General features: G+C 41.3%; 1 protein-coding gene across 43 annotated transcripts in view; it reads right to left on the minus strand.

The window, feature by feature from the left end:
- GTDC1 (glycosyltransferase like domain containing 1) overlaps positions 1–22669 on the minus strand; it is a 424081-nt gene that overhangs the window by 37235 nt on the left and 364177 nt on the right. For 15 of the 43 annotated variants that reach the window (XM_070581283.1, XM_070581288.1, XM_070581278.1 and 12 more), the window contains one exon: positions 14048–16120. The exons of 15 other annotated variants lie outside the window; for them this stretch is intronic. In XM_070581283.1, coding sequence (XP_070437384.1) covers positions 16001–16120 — 120 coding nt within the window. In that variant the 3' untranslated portion in view covers positions 14048–16000. Of the gene's footprint in view, positions 1–14047; positions 16121–20399; positions 21541–22669 lie in introns of those variants that run through there. 13 more of the 43 variants (XM_070581296.1, XM_070581309.1, XM_070581298.1 and 10 more) reach the window with 1 other exon arrangement.

A 22669-nucleotide genomic window follows, 5' to 3' on the forward strand; every position in this document is an offset into this window, starting at 1 on the left:
TCTGTTGCTCATTAGGTAAAATAAAATTTTTTTAAATCCTCAATATGGTCTCTTTCATGTGGTCCATTCATTTCTATCATTAATTAATCCAACAAAAATGTACTAAGCAGCTACTACTTATGGGCACAGGACTTAGAAACTGAACTTACAGTGTGTATTAGTTTGCTAGAACTCTGCTACAGACTGAAAGTTTGTGTCCTGTAGAAATGCCTATGTTGAAATCCTAACCCCGCGATGTGATGGTAAGATGTGAGGCCTTTGGAAGGTGATCAGGTCATGAGGATGGAGCTCTCACGAATGGGTTTAGTGCCTTTATAAAAGAGACCCCAGAAGCACCCTTGTTCCTTCTGCCATGTTAGAACACAGTAAGAAGATGATGGTCTGTGAACAAGAAAGCGGGCCTCACAAGATGTTGAATTTTTGGCACCTTCATCTTGGGCTTTCCAGGCTCCAGAACTTGAGAAATAAGTTTCTCTTGTTTATTAGCCACTTAGTCTATGGAATTTTTGTTATAGTAGTCTGAACAGACTAAGGACTGACTCCCAAGCAAATAACCAGAGACTAGTTGGCTTAGATGACAGAAATTTATTTTCTCACAATTCTGGAGGCTAGAAGTCCAAGATGAAGGTATCGGCAGGGCTGGTTTCTTTTGAGGCCTCTCTCATTGGCTTGTAGATGGTTATCTTCATATCATCTTCTCTTCATGTGTCCATGTCCTAATCTCCTCTTCTTATAAGGACACCAGTCAGATTGGCTTAGCGCTCACCCTAATAACTTCATTTTAACTTAATTACCTCTTTAAACACCCTATCTCCAAATCAGTCACATTCTGAGGTACTGGGTGTTAGGATTTCAATATATGAATTTTGGGGGAGACACAATTCAGCCCATAACACTGTGGTAAATTGAACCTCACCAACCTTTCTTCTCTTGACACTTTCTTGTTTCCTCTCTGCTTTCCAGATACTTCTCCATGCTCAGTGAGCTTCTATTTCTTGCCTCAGGGGCTTTATAAGACTGTCCCCGTCACTTTGAATGCTTTTCCCCTTATCTTCCAACTTTGCTTAGCCAAAAGCTAGATCTCAGCCTCAGTGTCACCTCCTCAGAGAAACATTTCCTGACTCCCAGATTAGATTAGGTCTTTGTGTTTTGAGTTCTTTACATCCTTTTTGTACCACTTCCCATAATTCTAATTAAATGATTAACTCTATAATTATTGAATTTCCTTGATCCTACAATGCTATGAGTTGTTAGATGCGCCATCAATTTCAAAACACTTGTAGGGAAAGGAAAGAAATACTACTCTATTAGTCAGCTATTGTTGTAATAATGCTGCATAAAAACCACTCCAACATTCAGCGGCTTAAAACAAGCATTTATTTCTCCCTCATGGGTCTGTAAGTTGCTGCAATTCTCTTGAACAAGACTAACTTCAGGCTCTGGGCTCCAGGCTGCGGGTTGGGTTCAGGTCTACGTCATGTAACTAACTCCATATGCTCCTCGGACTAGTAGCTACTCAGTTCATTGTATTCTCATGGTGAGTTATGGAAGTTCAAGCACAGGGAACATCCAATGCATGTTAAAGCCTCAGCTTGGACCAGGCACAGTCTCACTTTCACTCAGTTCCATTGGTCAAAGCAAGTCACATGCACAAGCCCAACATCAAAAGGTTGGGGACAGAACACTGCCTTCTCTAGCAGGAGGCACAGCAAAGGCACATGGAAAAGGGCATACATGTATAACATCTAATTCTATAATAGGGAGAAATCGGGAACAATAACTCAATCTACTGTAACTATGGTAAACAGTAGTACAAAAATTTTTATTATGTTTACTTAGATTATCCAAATGCGTTTGTCTATACAAAGATGCACCACTTTCTTCTTGTATTATGAGCAAACCTTCACAGTCAGAACCTAAAGCATCTTCTGATTCATTTTTGGTCACCAATGGTTATCTACCTCATTCTAGTGATCAGTCCTTTATATAACCTGGGTTCAGGACCTTGACCTCTTTAACACCTGTGTAAGTCTTCGGCATATAAAAGAATACCAGGGTTCTGTCTGCACTTCCAATCTGGTTACACTAAGATTCCGGCCCCCCACCCGCCACCACCAAAACTGACTCTCTTATCATAGGAATCAAAAACTTTTCATAAAAATCAACTACTACTTAGGGGCTGGCCCAGTGACAGAGCAGTTAAGTTCACAAGTTCCTCTTTGGCAGAACAGGATTGGCTGGTTCGGATCCCAGGTGCGGACATGGCATCGCTTGGCAAGCCATGCTGTGGTAGGCATCCCACATATGAAGTTGAGGAAGATGGGCACAGATGTTAGCTCAGGGCCAGTCTTTCTCAGCGAAAAGACAAGGATTGGCAGCATATGTTAGCTCAGGGCTAATCTTCTCCCCCTCCAAAAAAAACATTAAAAAAAAAAATCAACAAGTACTTGACAGATATTTGACACCTGAATGATAATCCTTCACAATGCATGAACCTCTGTGCTTGGAAATTCTACAATCTGTTTCTAACGTCAATTGTACTGTCTAGTATGTGACAGGCAATTCTTTTGAGTATGTCTTAACAAAAGGAAATACAAGCATATCTCCTTGTGGGTATCTTTCCCTTTTAGGGGGTCTGCAAAGGACTTGAGCGCTTCTTGATGACAGTGAAGTCCAAGTCCAGCCTTTCTCCAGTGACGAATAATAGCTTTACTCTTCCTCACTTTGTCATGTGGCTCTATTTCCATGTTTTTCTGCATATCCAATAATTTTCATTTCAAAGCTACCTTGGAGTTTAAGCCTTTGAAAGACATTTGAAAAGACAATTAGAAATCTAAATTTAAATTAAAATTCAACTCTGTATGGGGATAGCAATGTAAACTCAGCTGAGAAGACATTTGTTTAACAAGAGACACAGTGTCGACTATATCACAACTTATTCCTTTGCCTAATAGCTGGAAAGTTTCTTTTAACATGGATTGAAGGATCCATCCCAGTGTAACACTGGAGCAGACATCTGGAATTACGCCTTGCTCAGTTCTCCTACATCCCCCACCAAAAGTAGAGGAAAGTGACCCAGACAGGGTGAATGAATGTCCTTTGCACTGGGATCTGACTTGGATGCAAGACATGCTAGGTTCTCTCTTCTCAGATCATGTGAACTACACAAGAGCCATCTTTCTACCACATGGAGATAGCCTTCTAGAGAAAGAAAGAATCCAGAAGAGAGCCTTAAGAGAGAGAGAGACTGAGCCAGATCCCAGGGGATTGTCCTTGAGCAGGGGCTCTCATAATGCCCAAGATCATCTCCTAGCACTTTTTGACATATAAGCCAAGTTTTATGCCTATTTAATGTGAGTTGATTTCTGTCACGTGCAACCAAATTGAGCCCTGGATACTACAAAATAATAACCCACAGGAACAGCAGTGCTGCAACCAAAAATAATTTCAGAATAACTCAAGTTCTTCCTTTGCTTTTTGAACATGATAAAGTGTGTAGAGGTCTTCAAAAATCCCCCTTCGCTGCCCCATCCAGTGGTTCACGCACAGCAGCTGCTTCTGCTCTTCTACATGTCTTCAAATTCCAGCTTCATGTCAAGATAACCTCCTCCCCCAAATTTAACCTTTTGAACTTTTGTTCTCTCTCTCTTTCCTCCCTATTCTCATGCCTAAAGCCCCAAAGAACTTGTCTGTCAAAGCAGGACACACCTCAGAAAACAAGACACCATCTTAGCAAGATGAGGAACGACTGGGAACGGCCATGAAGGTCTGTGTGCCCCCTATTTTTATCCCATTCCTCCCCTTTTAGAAAACTTATAAAATGAAAAAAAAAAATATGCCTTAGTTTTAAGGTTATACAAATGTTGTGTGACATTTGTTTTTTGTTTTTCTTGCTAACCCAATGCCTTCCACATACACAGTAGGTATCTCATAACAACTTTTTGAAAAAACAAAGAAGAAATTGACTGAATGACTGAATGAACATAAAGGAAGGCATGAATAAATGTAAAAATAAAACATCAAACATTTTGGGGAAATTATTACTGGGAAATTTTAAAGTCATGGTCAATAAATGCTTGACATCTAGAAGATTAAAAAATACATTTGTGGGGCTGGCCCTGTGGCCAAGTGGTTAAGTTCGCACGCTCCGCTGCAGGCGGCCCAGTGTTTCGTTGGTTCAAATCCTGGGCGCGGGCATGGCACTGCTCAATCAAACCACGCTGAGGCGGCATCCCACATGCCACAACTAGAAGGACCCACAACGAAGAATATACAACTATGTACTGGGGGGCTTTGGGGAGAAAAAGGAAAAAAATAAAATCTTTAAAAAAAATACATTTGTAAAACCCAAGTCATCCCTTCAGTTACATAAAAAAAAGAAAAAACAAGAAATTTATAAGTAAAAGCAAGTCATTATATATTACGTATATTGTATCTATAGCTCAAGAAAGCTATCTAAAATTTAAATAATCCCAGTAGTAGTTGTAACCAAGTATATTAATTAGAGTTCTTTGTTTGCAAGCCACAGAGAGCAAATCTGACTCAATCAGACATAAACGTCTTTAGTGGAAGAAGCTGCAATGTGGGTTCCCTACCCAACAGCCATTTCCTCCCTCTTACCTTTGTGAACCTCGTCCTAACTTTGTTGGTGGGTCTATCTATCCTTCACCTATATGGGTCAGGCTTAGGTCCTGACTGACAGAAGTCATCCCCATTGCCACTGCCAGTTTACGCATGCATGATACAATGAGATGTGTGGGGAATTCTCCTGATGGGCTTCTGGGAAAAGGGTTCCCTGGTTGCAGAAAGAGACACAAGCAAGAACAAAATCTCTTCTCTTGTGTCTGGAAAGAGGGATGTGGCGAGGATGTAATGGCTGGATTTCTGCAGCCTTCTTTTGAACATAAGGGGGACAGGCAAAGAGAAGCTAAACTGTCAGGACGAAAGAGTGGAAAGACGCAGCCACTCTACAGCAACACTTTTCCCTCCGAAATGATAATTTTTCCTTACTGAGCAATTTAGTTGAGCCAAGTCTTTCTGTTTTTTGCACCTGACAGAATCCTAACGGATAGAGATCCATGTCAGAGCGAGGCTGGATATTTGAGCTTGGGATCAGTGGGAACCCCAGAAGATGTGGAGGTTAAGAAGCAGAAGCCAACATCTGACTTTTGGTGAAAATAGTCTGGTTTTGCTGCTTTCGGTCAGATAGACTGGATTTCCAAAGTTGTCTTTTTGTTCCTCTATTCAAGGCAAGATTCAATTCCCGGGCCTGATTATATTCAGTAAGAAAGAATTAATTCCTCAAACAGATCTTTAGGTTCTGATCGAAGGTTAGGTAGGTATTGAGCAGCCAAAAGTATCACATGCCTCCAACATCCACAAGCAGCTGGTTTTTCCCAAGACCTCCTGTCTTACGGGTTCCCTTGTTTCTTAGTATTCATTCTCAGAGGGCTAACATTTCTCCTAATCATCTCTTGTCCTTATTTCCTGCTTCCATAAAATTCTGTCTTTATTTTAAATCATGCCTTCTGCAATGTCCCCCTTGTCTACTTTCTCTATGTCTTCATCCCCCAAATGTGGAACTATATCTAGCCAGTTTTGTGTTTCAGACTTTCAGTGGAGGTTTGAAGTTACAGATGGAGATTACATTGGAGCATAAGCTTGGAGCTGAGTGTAATACGTCCCTCTAAGAAAAAAATTTAATAATCAACCATACGCCACCATGGGGAATTTGTTGCTTGAAATGTTATCTTTAAGTTCTAGCTTATGTCCCTCTATCCTATGACCATTTTCTTTTCCTCTCTACCAGGTTTTTTTTTTTTTTCAACTTCCCCAAATTCCTTTTGATTTCATAAACGGAATGGTTCTCCATCTTGTACTCAAAATCAAGCTTGTGCCCTTTCATGCATATCCAAGAACTCATGAAAGAGCTCTGTCAATACTTCAGCTATCTATCCTTTAAAGCAGGAAGCACTGTGACAGCTTTGGAATTAGGTTTTCCTCTATATGGTACAAGCTTGGGAAGTGCTTCTCTCCTTACTAATCTCCGTCAGCAGCCGGGGAGCTGTTTAAAGATTTATCCTTCCCTGCTTCACAGAAACACCTGTAGGGATTGTTGTGGATTTTCTCCCTTCTTTTCTTTTTCTTCTTCCCCATCACCCTTCCGCTTCTGCTCCTCCACCTTTTCCTTCTCTTTACCCAAAACAAAAACTGTCACTGTAATTTAATCCCATGCCCACAATTCAAATGAACAAAGTATGAAATCCAGTCAAAAGGAAAGAGGGAAATCAACTGAGCACCATGTGGTATGACTTCTAGGCCCAACTCTGAAATGTACTAGTGGTATGATTTAGAGTTGCTTCTTCTGAAGTTTGGGACTAGAACTACGGTTTACTTATATCACAAAGGTATTACAGAGACTAAATAAGATGGTGGATGGAAAAATGCATCTTCAACTATCCAGAACTACCCAAATGTAATAGAATAAGTACCAGCCAGTGGATTCTGTCATGGAAGGTCCAAGAGAACAAAGCAAGAACCCAGTGCTGACCACCTGTGATAAAGGGCAGAAATTCAGTCAAAGAGCAAAGAACTCGGGGACTAAGACTTCAGGGTGCCAAAGTCAGAGTGGGGCCAATAACAAGACCTGAGCTTGAGTTGGAGAGCTACTAGGATTGCTTTCATTTTTTTTGTAGAGGCAGATTTGATCTCTGAGGTTACTGCAGGTCCAAACTCAAAAGAAATCTTACCTCGCTCTCTCTCCTTTAAGGCTGAAGGAGCTAAGAGTTAATTACCTTGTTTTATTCGTCTCTTTTCCAAATTTTCCACATGGGCTTTTTCTTTAATTAGCCATCATATGAAACTAGAAGAATATTTATTATTTATTGTGTGTAGTAAATTTTATGGCTTTTCTTCTTAATTTTTAAAATGGGTGAATTTACTACTTCGCGTATTTCTCTCCTAAAAAAGCAATATTTTGGGGGGGGGGGTTGTTGTTGCTTTTATTGTTTGTTTAGTTGCAGTCCTCATCTGACTTTTCTTTGGGTCAGTAATTCTTCATAAAAGGCAAAATAAGAAAAAGCTCCTGGCATGTTTTAGATTAATTGGAAGAAACAAATAGTTTCCCATACATTTTTCTTATTCTTAATTCCTTTCTTTTCATCTTTTACCTAATTTAAATATGATACTTATAAATGCCCACCCAGTATTGGTTAAGTTAAATGCCTTAACTTCAGGGCTCTATAGTAACTAATTAAAATATATTTTATAAAGTGATTTTGATTGTCAAGATAACATGACTATGTAATGACTTATGGGCACATGTGAGTCATTGCTATGATTCTAAGTCAGCTCTAATGGGAACATCAGAGGCACACCTTCATGCCAATTTCAATCTTGACTATATATCTACCGCAATTCATTAGACTTGGGGAGTTCTGAATGGTTTATACATTTAAAGTCTTGCCTAACTTGTTTAGAAATTAACTGTTAGCCAAGGTACTCGGAAGGAAAGCACGTCTGAATAGTTCCTCCAGTTAAAACTGTCTTTATTTTTATATCTACAGTAGGTAACATATAACAGGGCATTATACATAGCCTTGTTTATTTTGGGTATTCATGGCTTCCTTCTAGATTGTAAATTCTTTAAAAGTACAGCACGTCTCTACTCCTTCATCTCCGTCTCCCACACTGAGAATATGGGTATCCAGCACAAGCTTCACGGAGGAATGTGGGACTTGAATGGAAAAACTGGTCCACAAGTATCAACCAAGTTTCCCTTAAGAGTTTCCCTTCGCTGTTTAATACCTGAGTGCAACAATCTAAGTTTTATCTGGAAATGACGATGCTTTTAATGAGTGTGTCTTATACCGATCAAAGCAATTTGAAAGCTTTGTTTGATAAGCCTTTTTTAAGCCAGTTCTAGCTTCTGCTTCTCGCATCTCCCTTTGCCCTCCACTTTCCCCAATTTCTTTTCGCTTTATTTCTCACATTTCTTTCTTTTTTGTACTCTCTCTTCTACTCTGTACACTTGAGTAATTAGTTAGGAAAAAGGAGTCTGACATTTTCTTATTGTCACTCAAAGGAAAACAAACCAGACCATATCTCTATAATATGAAGACCCAGTGGATTCATCTTTGAGGGAAAAAAATCTGACCAGAAAGAAAACAGATTTTAAAAATGTAACGATCAGATTAAAAAAATGTATACTTAGGTCAGTTTGTTTACTTAGATAAGGTAGTACCCTTAATGTTCACAATTATGTGTAAGTAAATAATCTAGGTTGATGGAGTTTTAGATGAAGCTGCTAAAACGAAAACGTTTCAGAAAACAGATATTGCTAAATGGACAGAGAAACTACTGGATACAGCAGCCGTTGAAAATTGAGAAGGAAAACGTCCAGAACACTCCCAGCTTATTGGGAGCGTGTTTTCATATTCTGCATGTGATTATCTATAAAAGCATTTCCAGGTGTAGCTTTTTACTGATACTACCTTGCTAAAAAATCAAGCAAGCAACCATCATTTGCTACTAAATGTTTTTATCACATTTTTCAAACCTTTTTCAGAACATCTGAGTTTTTAGTTTTCCCTTCTTGAGAGAGACCCCACGGTGGGAGACCCTGAGGCCAGCCCTGGATCCCCACCGCTATGTCTGGCCCGAATTGAAGATTCAGTTGTGGAGTTTCTCTAGTTCACAAAGCAAGGGAGAATTTCTCACTAAATAACTTGAGTTTCTAACTTTAAAAAAACAAAAACCTGCACATCTATTGCAAGTAAATGCACTCCCTTTGTTATACGGTATGCAATTAGACGCTTGTGAAATAAAAGGTAACTTAAATCAGAAGTCTCAGGGACCAGAATGTACTATTTTAAAACAGGGAGTGTCAAATGCTGTTTTTCAACCCAGCACCAAAGGGTATTTCACAGGTAATTTCTCAGGGCTGATGTTAGCTAATTATTAGCTACCATACCCTTCCTCCCATTCTAAGTGACTATCTCCTGGCAGAAAGACACAGCTAGGAGTGTTTTGTTTCATTTGTCCTTGGAGTTTTTATCAGCATCAAGAAGGTGGACTGAGCCAAAGTTAGAAGAATTCTGGAGCTAAGCAAAAAGTGACACATTTAACGGCCCCCATTAATTGGGGCTGTTACATGATTAATTTGAGAAAAACAGAAGAGACCGATTTCTTTACAATTCACAGTTGGATGCAACGCAGTAAAAGTAATCCTGTAAATTACATTTTAAATCTTCAACATATTCCGAGCAGATAAAATAGTGGCATGATTGACCAAACTCCTTTTAAAAGTACACATATTACGATGCATCATAGTTATAAACAGATGGTATTTGGCCTCTTTCCTATTCTCAACATTTGGAATTTCTAAACTATGTGAATTAAACAATAATATTTTATAAACATACAAGGGATTTTGCTCACTGCTTTGTTAACATAGAAATTATACAATGCTGACATTTATTTAAATTTTAAAAAGTAAACAACAGTGTGCATTGAAATAAAGCAAACTAAAATCAACATGGAGAAGTATGTTCTGTGTGCGTGCTACCTACAACAGCACTGGCCGTTTTGAGGGAAGACATAATGGGTCGAAGAAGAAATGGTAGCTTGGATGGGCCTAATCCTTTGTACTCCAAAGGCCCCTTTAACACGTCTCTATAAACAAGGGATATTTATACCATAATTGGCTATTTGACCATCGATGTTCATTTACTATGTAACCTGCTATTATGGAGTTAAAAGAAGTTCCCCTTCATTGGCTCGTCAGCTTTCATAGTAGTGAAAGTGTCCTCGCAGTTTTAAAAACACTTCCACAAACGGGAATCAGTCTGACACTTGTACTCAGAACGAGAAACATTATCATGATATCAATAGTATGTATTTTTTCTTTGGGGGATATTATTGCCAGAAGGAAAAGGAAATGTATCAGATCTTAATGTCATTTCCTATCTTTTCTAAAATTATAGCTTTAACCCTTTAGCCACGTTTTGGAAGGGAGACCCATCTGCTGAGTTGATGTACAAAATAGAAGGCACTTGGTTTTCAAACATTATTCCCAGATTTGCAAAGTTGTGCTGTGATGAATAAATAATGAATCAGATATTTCAGTCCATTTTATGATTTGTGAAAGCCCTGATTATCACTGCTTACAGTCTCTCCTCAAGGCACCGCCCGTGTGTTGGTGTTCAGCCTGCCAAGGGTAGGTTTGTGTGGCCATCCTCTCCTACCTGGGTTTACCCCTAGACTGCTCTTCTCACGTCTTAAATAACCAATCAGCTAATCCACATCTTCAAGCCTACAGTTTGAGGAAAATTTCAAACGAGGGGGCGGCGGGGGGCGGGGGGAATCTTGAGCCATAAATGCCAGGGATGGTCACAAACACTCCAGACTGAGGTTTCTTATATGTGTTGACGGGTTTGCATCACTTTAGCAGACAATCTTTATTGGTGGGAAACAGAGAGAAAATTATCCTATAGCCTAGATGGATAGAGACGCAAGGGGTATTCTTGAAAACAAGGATAAGGGGCATTTTTTCTCTTACACATACAATTCTAAATGTGTACACTCAAATAAATAAAGATAAATAATACTAGTGTATGGGAGGCTCTTTTAAAAATGTAGAAGCCTCAAATTGATATTAAACGTTTTTCCAAATTTTTCGGAAACTTAATTAGACCAAATGAGTGACAAATCAATGTGACGCTTCTAAACTTCCTCCGGCCTCAATACCGCTTAACCCCTCTCCCCTGCCTCCTAAGTAACCAATTGGCGGTTAAGAGGAGAAACAGTTCGTAATCCCAAACACCGGTAGGAAGTGAAAAGGAAAGCATCCTGGGGGCTTGGGGTGGGATGGAAATCACTCGTCTGAATATATGAGAGAGTCGGAGAGGAGTATTTTAAAATTAATAGCCAGAATCCCTGCCTGGAGAGTCTCTGTGCCCATCCCCACTCAATCCTCGGTGTTTGCTTCAGTTAAACTTTTTAAAAAGGAGAAGGGGATGAAGGTCGTTATTTTTGCTTTTGCTTAGTGCATCTTCATCGTCTTCTCTCACTGAGGACTGAGACTGGCCGACTCAGGGAACCAAGTTCAGTAAAACACTTAGACGAGGAGAGGCGAGTTCGGCCCCGCCAGGGCAGCGCTGCCCGCGCGGAGGGGCCGCAGCGGGAACATGCGAGCCCCGCGCCGGGAGCTGGGGTAGCCGTGGGCCGCCCGCCGCGCGCGCGTGTCGGGGTGCGTGCCACTGTGTGTGCGGGACAGTGCGCGCGTGTCGGGCTGTGCGCGCGCCAGCGAGCGCGTGTCTGGGGTGAGTCCACGAGTGTGAGCGCGAGCGCGGCCGCTGCCCGGGGCTCGCTCGGCCGCTGCGGGGGACGAGCGCCTCGGCCGCGGGCACCTGGGGCTCCGGGCTCCGGGCGCAGCTCCGAGAGGTCTCGGTCCCGCCGTTGGGACCCCCGCGGCCCCCTCCTCCTCATTTTCGCGCCTGGAAGAGTGGAGGGCGACCCCCGCCCGCCGTGGACGGGACCGAGCGGGCGTCCAGAGCGGGCGCCGCGAGGATCGGGGCGCGGGCTCGGGGGCCGCGAAGGCGCCGCGCCGCTGGGGAGAGGACGCCCGGCGGGGCCCTGGACACACTCAACCCCCGGCGCCCGCGGAGGCCGCCAGGGGCCCGGCAGGGCGGCCCTGCCCGCTCTCGGCATCCTGGGCGCAGCGGCCCGACGCCCGGCACTGGCTCCTCGGTGGCGCGGGCCGGGGAGGAGAGCCGGGGCGCGCCGGCGGGCAGGCGAGCGCACGGTCGGGCCGAGGCCCGGCGCCCCGCCGCCTCCCCACGGCCCGCGGCCCAGCCGGCCACCCCGAGCCCCAGCCTGCGGCGCGGGGCCAGACCCCACCGAGGGCGGAAGAGGGCAGGGAGGGAAGGAGAAAGGAGGCAGCAGCCCCAGACGAGGAATCCTTAATTACAGATTAAAGGCAGGCAAAACCGTACACCACATTTTCCATGTGTCAGCTGACGGCAGCGACAAAAGGAAACACCACACGGAGGGGGGAAAAGGCCGCTTCTCTTCTTTTTCCCTCCCTCCCTCTTTTATTATCTGTGCAAATGTAAAATACATTAGGTAGTGACTCTGGGTAGGTGGTGCCTGGGGCCAAATCGCAGCTGCACGCTCCGTCGTGTAGGAGGACAGTTCGCTGATGCACTCAGAGGTCTGGGGAACCTCTTACAAAAAAAGGACTATAAATACTCCGAGCACATTTACTTCTTAAAACTTCATTACTCATACATTTTTAAGTTTTAAAATTTGGTGCTTAAAGTGTGGCAATTCGTTATCTTCAATGAAATCCTACCGTGTGCGCACGTACGCACACACATACACACACACACCCCTATACACATACATTTTGTTTTGCAGTTCTGTAGATTCCATTTTTTCTGGCCTGCAATGAGAGCATTAGAAATCCAGAGGAAAAGCCAAACCGATTCAAAGCCAGGAACAGAGCTGCAAGCACCAGAGAGCACAAGTTCCCCCCATGACTCTGCGGCTCAAGAGGAAAAAGGAGAGAGATGTGTGCTTTGATGCTTTTCCTCTTAATTAATTATGATTACAAAACAACCTCCACCCTTCCCTGGGATTTAAGATACTGGTTCCACTCCACCATGTCCTGAATTTGCCACAGAAGGTCGGGAAGTGTTCAAAAGCCAAAGCCCACCCTGATCATTACAAACCTCTAGTTCTGTGCCCTCATTTCTAACACTAAAGTTAGAGAGATGACTTTTGAGGGTCACCCTGAGCCACCAAGCATTACATTCTTGTGTTTTCTCCCTCTTATTGCTGGGTCAGCTTTAGAGGACTTTGGCTCTTTGGTAGTAACCTGTTTGCTGATACAACTCATGCGCCAGGTTGAAGGCAACAAGGCAAACTTGCTTAGTCATTTACCAATCCTCCTCTTTGTAGGTGATATTTTTCCATTTGTATTTTTTCACCAGTGCTTTTTTTTCTTTTTTTGCTGAGGAAGATTTGCCCAGAGTTAACATCCATTGCCAATCCTCCTCTTTTTTTGCTTGAGGAATATCAGCCCTGAGCTAACATCTGCACCAATTCCTCTATTTTGCATGTGGGATGCCTCCACAGCATGGTTGATGAGTTGAGTAGGTCCCCAGTGGGGATCTGAACTCGAGAACCCAGGCCACCAAAGCGGAGCATGCAGAACTTTAATCATGCAGGCCACGGGGCTGGTCCTTCACCAATGCCATTTTTCCCACAGCATTAAAAAAAAAAATTTCAAAGTGCTTTATCCTGTGGTTCCAGTTAAGTGATTTGCCCACATCCCAAATAATGCCATTTGCATTCAAGATTAATAGCTGCATATCAGTAATTCTTAAATACCTCCTGGTCCATATTTCCAATTTCAATGTTTCCTACATTATTGGCCAGGCAAATGCCTGAACCAATACGTTTGTGGACTGGTTGCCTGCCAGATGACAGCAGCGTTACACTCAGGGAATATGAACACGGTTAAGTTTCTGCTTTAGTCTCTTCAGTTGCAGAAGGCAGAAAACTTCCTTAGTTCCCACCTTCCCCAGAAGTGGTGGCAGATTAGCAGATTAATAAACTAATATAAGTCACACTAGGTTTCAAGCCCACCCTCCTTCTGATACACATTTAGGAAAACGTTAAAATCTCCCTTGAAGCATCTGGCCCTTCTATGATTTAGCCACACCTTCTCCACTTTTCCGCTTTATCCTTCAGCAAAATAAGGTGAAAGAGCAAATTAGGAGCTTTTTTCCCCTTATAGCTTTCCAGTATTTGAGAGCATCATCCTGTTGCTGTTGTTTTAGGCCAGTTGTTGTTATTCATGTTTTTACCACCCACCAAAGGACAGCAGATTAAGTTTATATTAATAAATGATGTTCATGACTAGGTTTCTAAATGCCAGAGATATGATTTATTTTTGTAAATGGGTGGAGAAAGGAGAGCAGAATAAAACTAGCCCCTAAGTCATTCAAAGTCCTTGGCTTCACACATCTATGTGGGGTTTTTTTTTTTTTCCTTAAATCTTTTGTATGTACCTCTAATTTTCCTTTAAGTTCTATTATTATGGACTACTTTTTGACTCTTTACCTTTGTCCATAGCTTCAAATCCTGTGTTTATTATAGTTAAGTTTATAAAAAGTATTACATGTTCCTCTTTTCTAAGTGTTTATAATTGTTCCTATTTATCCCCCTATCCCATTAAGAATTTCACAATAAAATCCTGCACCAAATAAATTAAAGTCTGCAACTTCAGACACCCAAGGAAGAGGACATTAATCCCCTTAATAAAATACCCAGACCTCCCCCTCTGGATTTCAGCTCTTCCTAATGTAACGTTTAGTAATTGCAGCTGGCTCGGACAGCGCCCTCCCTCCCTTTCATTCTGAATCATATTGGCCTTGTTTAACCTTCAGTTCCTTTCCTACCCCCCACATTTGTCCACGTGCTTTGCTTTGACCATGTTTGTCTCTCTTTCATTTTGCTGCCTGGATTGAAAGCAATAAACAGAGCTTTCTAATAGTTTCATAGTTTCTGCTCAAAATCCACTCTACCTCCCCATTCAACTATTAATGCTTTGTACAGTTTTTATGCATCCTTCCGTGGTGTGGTTACCGCTCTGCTCTCTGTTTTTCTGATTGATCGTTAAGTTACGCTGGCTTGTGAGAACTGCCCCCATAATCCCGAAGCAGAGGCTGTGCCTTGGCGAGCTCTTTGCCTTTGGAATGCCTTCCTGGAGAGGACAGGCATTTTGGTTTGACTATGATTCTTAAGTTACAATTCAAGGCTAATTTGTTCAGTTAGGTTTCTGCTCTGAGCAGCTCTGTTGCTCACTGTGAAGTCTTCCATGAGGCTGCTTTGTTGAAGGGTGTGTTGTAAATGCAAGATGTAATAAACTTATATTGTACTTGATTATCAGTTTTCAAACCAGCTGCATGCTTTGATATCTGTGTAAGGAAATATCGGAAGATAATATACCATTGGTATTTATTACTCTATAATTAAGGATGTGTCAGTGTTTCCTTTAGAAAAAAACCCTTATTTTCAGAAATTCATATCTCAGGCATAAATTTCCCTATGAATTACAGTCTAATACCATATTAGAAGTATCTTCTTTTTAAGTTATCCCTCCCCTTCCTTTTCTTTCCGGGGAAATAAGTTTCAGGATGTAATTTCTGGGTTATCTATGGGGGATGAGAGGAAGCAGGCCCTATGCTGCACAATTAAAGGTGCTTCTGCCGCCGATGCCAGCTGCTCCCTCTGCTCTAACCCTCATGCACCGGGCGAGATCGTGGGGCCTGCCTTTTGGATAAAGGGCCAGTCTTACATCTGTGTGGACAAACAGCTTCATCGATGAATCATGTGAAAGGCAAGAGAGGACTCGGCTGTTTAGAAATATCACAGGTGTCGCAGAGTCTGAAATTTTAGTACCAGAAATCAATTCTTTTGCATTCTTCTCCTGATGGTCACTTAGAATACAAATGTGGCCAGGAGTAACAGGAAATAAATCTACAGTAAGGTACTAGCAATTTCCCAATCCAGTTTTCTTCTGATTGTAAGAGAAGCAGGAGAAGGAGGAAGGAGGGAAAAGATGGAGAGACAGACATTTTCCCCTTCCCCTCCTATAACGGATGGTCTGGACCAACTGAACTGACCACAGCCTCCAGAAAGAGGCTGAGTTCCAGACCTGCCTCTACCACCATGCTACCCAAAGCAGCTCAGGTTCTCCTTAGGCCCTCAGTGTCCCCACGTCTAAAGTGGGGAGGTTACAAAAATAAACGCTTACCAGGAGGGCCAGGAATGTTACCTAAATGTATAAACCCAGCAGAGTGTAAGACCACAGGGAGCAGCAGGGGCCTGTGATGGATGTAGACACAGAATGCCTCCCTACAGGCATAATAATGGTCATAAAAACACTTAAAATATTGGCACTGCTACATGGTCTCTCATGCCGTCTTTAATATCAACAACGTGGGCTACATAGCAACTTCCTACCGTCCTTTTCACTCTCTTGCTTGGTGGAGGGAGACATAGAAGGGAACAAGAGGTCCAACTGAGTCATGAACACTGAATTTGGTGTTTCCTGAAAGACACACAGGTGACAATGACTCTCTCATGCAGGGAAAGCCTTTATACAAAACGTCTGTTTCTAGGGGCTGGCCGGGTGGTGTAGTGGTTAAGTTTGTGTGCTCCACTTCAGCAGCCCAGGGTTTGCTGGTTCGGATCCTGGGTGCAGACCTAGCACCGCTACCACTTATCAAGCCATGCTGTGGCGGGTATCCCACATATAAAATAGAGGAAGGTGGGCATGGATGTTAGCTCAGGGCCAGTCTTCCTCAGCAAAAAGAGGAGGATTGGCAGCAGATGTTAGCTCAGGGCTAATCTTCCTCAAAAAAAAAGGAAAAAAGAAAACGTCTTTCCGTTTCTATAACATAGTCTGGCTCCTAAATATGACATCATATGACGCCTTACTTTCCTTGTTTGTGAAATGACAGAAATATTACATTTTCAAATATAAAGGACTTCAAATTCCTAGAGAAAGGTGTTACCCAAGTATTCCTAGTAGAAGTCACGTCTTCTAGCCCTTCACCTTAGGTCTGCTATTTAAATACACTAACCAATAGGATAGTAAGACAAGCATTTTAGATTATCTTCCAAGAAACATCAATTTTTTTTTTTTTGGTGAGGAATATTGTCCCTAAGTTAACATTTGTGCCAATCTTCCTCTAGTTTGTATGTGGGATGCCGCCAAGCATGGTTTGATGAGTGGTGTGCAGGTCTGTGCCTGGGATCCAAAGCTGTGAAGCCCAGGCCACCAAAGCAGAGTACACAAACTTAACCACTACACCACCGGGCTGGCTCCAAGAAACATCAATTCTTTATATCAGTTTATGAGAACAATTATGAACCTGTCCTACGGTTGAAAGTCATTACCGTAGAGCTGTGGGAGAAAATAAGGAATCATTCAGGTACTGACAGACAGTGGGAGGACCCCTGAAGACAATGACCCCAAATTCCAATTTAAGAAAATGGGCCATAGGGTGAGTGGGGATCTTGGTCCCTGAAGACATATGTACCTCACATGCAGTTAGGGCAGCCTGATGATATAAGAGAGGACTCCTTTTCATGGGATAGACTTCAATGAAAGTAAAGAGCCCACAACTGGCTCTTGTGTCTTACGAGGAAAAGGGACAGGTAAACAGTACAGCAAGTGGGCAGAGTGGTTAGATCAGACAGCTCTGTGCTCTGCCATGAAGCTCTGGATGTTCCAAGATGAAAAAGACTGGCTCATGTAACACTTTTCTTCATCCTCCTCTCATTACCCTTCAAAGGGGAGTTTATAGAGCCAAAATTTTTCATCTTATATTTGTAACGCCACAAGCATTAGTTAGAAATGGTGATCAGCAGCCCCAGGAAAAAGGAACCTTCCACAGACAGTCAGGTTCAACTCTTTTCATAGTATGATTTGTTTCAGGGTCAAGGTTAAGTCCTTGGCTCCTGGTAAGCAGAGGAAAGTCTTCTCATGCAAAACTGGCAATTAGGGCAATTTCTCTCACTGTCCAGGGAAAATGGTTTTCTGAGTCCATCAATAGTTTAGAGTCAAGAAATGTTAAGGATGGCATGGGAGCAAAACTAACCAAAGGATTCATAACTCCTATCAAAAGATCTATCCAATAATAACATTTAAGACATGTGACAAGTCATAAAGAGTAGGAATAAGCCTTTGCGTACTATGACTCAGTTTAGGAAATAGAGCACTAACCATACAGAGAATATGCCTCTCCCAGTTCTAGCTCTGTTCTTTCTTCTCTCCTCCTCTGACTTAATCATTCTTGTAAATTTCATGTTAATTCTCATGCTTTTTGTTATACTTTAATCACAAATGTATATATCTTTGAGCAATATGAAGAGTTGTTTGCATGTTTTTAAACTTTCCCAGTTACATTTCAATGAATAGCTTTGAAGGGAGGGTGCATTCTAGAAGCATTAGTTGTCCCACATCTCAGTTCAAATTTCAAAATGAAACATGTTTATGTCAGTAGTTTATCATGTACTCTCTTCATTGTTACTTGTAAAATCTGATATTAAATACCACCCAATTTTCCAGTGAAACAGAAAGGCACTTAGAGTGACGCTTGTCAATAGTCAATAGAAGAATAAAACTCAGAATATGTCAACATTAAAAGACAGCATGGACTATCATTTGAAAACTGATTCTATCACCCAGAGAAAGTATCTTGAGACTTAAATGAGAAATTTTTTGTGGCTCATAATATTTCTGGGTAGCAGATGCTTCCTCAAAAACAGATTTTACTTTTAAAAATATCAAATATAATTAACACCTTCAACATAAAATGAAATCTTTGCTTCCAGATGCATTTCAAGGTGTTGAAATGAATCTATGCAGCCCTCCATGGCTACAAGTTTCCACTGACTGGCTGACTCTGCTGCCATCTTTATGTGGCCTGTCTGAAGAATGGAGAGCTTGAGCAGAGCATTTAAACTTAATTGTATTTGAAGGATGCTTATTAAAGTAGGAGCATTTTTGAGAAAGCTCTTCTGACCTATTCCTGATCAACATGGTATAAATGAATTGGTTAAGAACTAGGTGCCCTGCTATTTAGTATAAAAACACTTAGCCAGAAACACAGATTAGGTACGTTCAGGGAAAGCATCCTGGACATTTTGTCAAGGTCTTGATAATGGGCAGACTTTTAAAAGATATTTAAAATTAAAATTGGTTTAATGATTTATCTTAAAAGAATAAAATTAACAGAATTGAATGTTTAAAAAAGAAAGATCAAAATTTTCAACAACCCTACTCAAAATAAGAAATAATGGGAGTGCTTGATCACTGCGGTGAAAGTAAGGGAAACAGGAATTAAAGAGTCAACTTGTATTCTCAGTTATCCTCTGACTTCAACAAAATATGGGTTAACTTACTTAATAACACTCCATTCCACCATATCATGGGTGTTGAGAAGCGTGTGCGTGCGTGTGCGCACACACACACACGGATATGGTTATCTTTTCAAATGTTAAGAATTACACATTTACAAAACTTTTTATTGCTTATTTGCACTAATACCAAATCTGACAGCTTAGTTTTAAGAAGTGGCAACTTTAATGTAAATTTTTATTCCAGAAGGAATGCTGGCCACAGCTAAGATGACATTTGAGTTTATGGGTGTAGGAAAAAAAAAACTCCATACACAAGTAACTTTCAATATTCTATTTGCCAAAATCAGGAAAATATTTAAATGTTTTGGATGTACTATCTGAAAGGTAGTTAATGTTTTTTTCCCATCAATTAGTGAGAAAACATATATGGATAGTTGTGCATATAAGATCTTATCCACTGTAAAATGTGAGCCCATTATTTTCAGAACAGTAAAACGTAGTGAAGTCAGCACTGTTTCTCAGCTGTGAGATAATTTTATTTTGAGAAGACGTCATCTATGACATGGCACCTTTCTGACAGATGCGAATTTACTGGTCTAGTTCATCTCATTAGATGATAAACCCTGTCCAGGAGAAGTGTCTAAGAAACCCATGCATATTTATATCTTAACTTTTGCACTCAAAAGGAGCACACCTCATAGATTCCGAGTTCCACAGTCTCAGACCTGAAGGGACTTCTGGAATAATTCCGGAGACTTTTGTTTTATGGGTGAGGAGGTAATTTGTTCAGTGACTTCCCTACAAGCTAGGACTCGAAGCCAGTGCTGTGATGTCCATCATACATTATGGATCTCACACTGGTTAGGGAGAGGACTCTGTGCAAACATAAAGCCTGTTGTTTCTAATTCTTACTCTTTCTGCTTTTAAATCCCCAGGCCTCACGGACCCTGAACTCCTGCTTTCTTTGATCTGCAAGACTGCTTCTATCCCCAGGACTCTATCTGACTCCCTGAACTTGCTCTATTTCCTGCTTACAATTTTGCCACCTGTCAAATGGGCCCTACTGAACCATTGCCTGCTCTATCTCAGATGCCTGCTAGACCACTCAGTCCTCCCAGAAGCCAGAGAGCCAGGCTTGGTGCTTGTCCACCCACCTCTCCCTGGCTGCTCCTCACTTGCAGTGTATAGAAGTTATTCATTTAAAAGCTAGGAAAGTTACAATTTACCTGTCAGTAAACAGAAGATGGTTTATCAACAGACTTTACCTTAATGACTACAAATGTTTACCTCCTGCTTTCCAGAATGCAAAGAAAAATCTTGGAAATGTCATAATATCTTACAAACATTTGCAAAACAGATACTTGTTCATCCGGAAAAGAAACAATTGTATTCGTTGTCTCTGACACAAGGAAAGTGTTCAGTGAGAAACATACTGATAGATGTATACACTTACACGTAAATGAGATATGTTAATTAAAACTTGCAGTGGGCACTTTATTAAAAATTTATTTTACAATCTAGCTGTTCAAAACATCTTTACATCAACAAATACAGCAGCTTGACTATTGGAATTGTAAGTCATTTATCTTGAAAAGATTATATTTGTAGCTGGATGCAAATATTTTCCAGGAATATTTATATCAAAACTACTGGTTTTGTTAGAAGCATTTTGATTTCTCTATTTTTACCCCAGGAAAAAAAAATTAACACAAGTATCTCAGTGTTCATTTTATGAGCAAGATGGCCCCACTTAGTGTATTTCCCATGTTTGTCTGAATTACAGCTGTTTATCTTGCAACTTTCTTTAAGATAAATTAAATGCAAATGTAACTCTGTGAATCATGGGAATACCTGCCAGACCCCTTATTAATACCTTCACTTAAAAACCCCTGTGCCAGAGAGTCATTAATTTGCTAAAAGTGCTAAAGCAGCCCTTTGCCCACAAACAATTCTGAGATGGCTGCCCAATTAGTACGGTAGCATTCCGATCCTCCTTTCAGACCCTGTGGCCCTTTGAGGACACAAGAAGGCTCCGATGATAACCTGGCAACCTAGGTAGAAACCCAGCCAAGTGTGAGCGTTTGAAGCTGCAGTTTGGCTGCTATCGTGTCGGCGAAAAGAAAGAATTCAGGCACCATGTCATCCAGTACAAAGGATAAAAACGGATTCAACCGGAAATTCAATGTGGCACCACATATGGGATACATGAGTGCGGTTATACAACAGGCCACATATTTTTTTTTGAACAGTCTCCTCCATGTGATGCCGAGGACATGTGTAACCATCATAACGTCTCTAGGAATCTGTATTTAATTTGAGTTGGGGTGGTGGCAGGGATTGGAGATCTGAAGCTGCCACAGGTTTGTGGCAGATGGCTCTGTGTCAGCTATGACAAGCAGCCAGGCTCAGCTTCCTCTGCAGATTTTCTTTTCTCTCTGATCAGGTAAATATGGGCACACTCTGGAAAGTTCTACAGATTCTGCCTTAGGCTGCAAGTTTGTGACTTAGCCCCATCTGTCACAAATCTTCCCTAGGTTCTGTTGTAAGCAGAGACCTGAATTTACCATGTAGGGCTGCCCAAGAAAAAGGAGCCATTTCACCCTGTAAGAGGAGGGAGAGAAGAGAAAGCAATGAAGAAGCATTAACGACCTAAAGACTAAAGTATGCTGAAAATTCATATCGCAAATCTGCATAATTTACGTCAATTAGATTTCAAAAAGCCACCTAGTAAATGGTTCTCGAGTTTCTTCACCTCAGGAAATCCTAGTTTCTGATTGGTTTAAAGTGTAACTGGATTTCCAGCCATAGGGGAAAGCTCTCGGTTCTTTTACAAATGGGTACATCCTGCTGCACGCATATTTCCTGGTTTATGTTATGGATGACAGCTATTAGAAGTTTATCATAACTTGTAGCTTTTATAAACACAAGATACACAACACTCTTAATACATCTTTTTGCTAACGTGAATTTTACTTTTAAGTGGTGAAGGCACAAGAGAAATGCCATTACTATTACGTGGAATTTATAAAGCACTTCAAGTTTACAAACGGGTTTATATTCATGATTTCATTATAGCAGCACCTCAGGGGGAAAATGCTATTAAGAATTAAGAAAAAACAATTCTTCCAAGTTTACAGATGAAACATATAGAGGCCAAGAAGTTCACGTAGAGCCAGGCTACAAATGAGTAGCAGAGAAGGACAAGAAGCCAAAACCTCTAACTGATCTTAATCACCCAAAGTATACCTATTGTGCTAAAGGATTTTTGCTTTTATTTTACTTAGACAAATCAAAGGAAAACCAAGCCAAATAAAATCAAGGAAGGAAGCGAAGAAGGAGAGAGAGAAGAGTAGGGAGGAGGAGGGGATGGAGGGCAGGGAGAGAGAGAGAGAGATAAAGACTGAGAATTTGCCTTATATTGTTCTGGTGCTGCCGAGAGATTTTAGAAGTTCTAAAAACGTCACAAGCTTTTAAGTTTTCATTTTTAAGTAAAAAGTAATGACTTTAGAGGAGTGTTAATACTAGTGAGCAACACCTATTCACATCTAGAGTACAAGCTTAAATTCAAAGGGACTATAAAGTGGCCAGTCTCTTGAAGGAAATGTAAAGTGGCTTGGCTGTGGTTTGGGTAGATATAGCCTGATATAATTAAGACAACCACAAATGGTTTTTCTGGGCACTGAGTCTGAACTGTAAGCCTAAGCATTGTTTGGAATCACTTTTAGGTAGA

Source organism: Equus przewalskii, chromosome 17 (assembly GCF_037783145.1).
Source record: "Equus przewalskii isolate Varuska chromosome 17, EquPr2, whole genome shotgun sequence".
Taxonomy (NCBI): domain Eukaryota; kingdom Metazoa; phylum Chordata; class Mammalia; order Perissodactyla; family Equidae; genus Equus; species Equus przewalskii.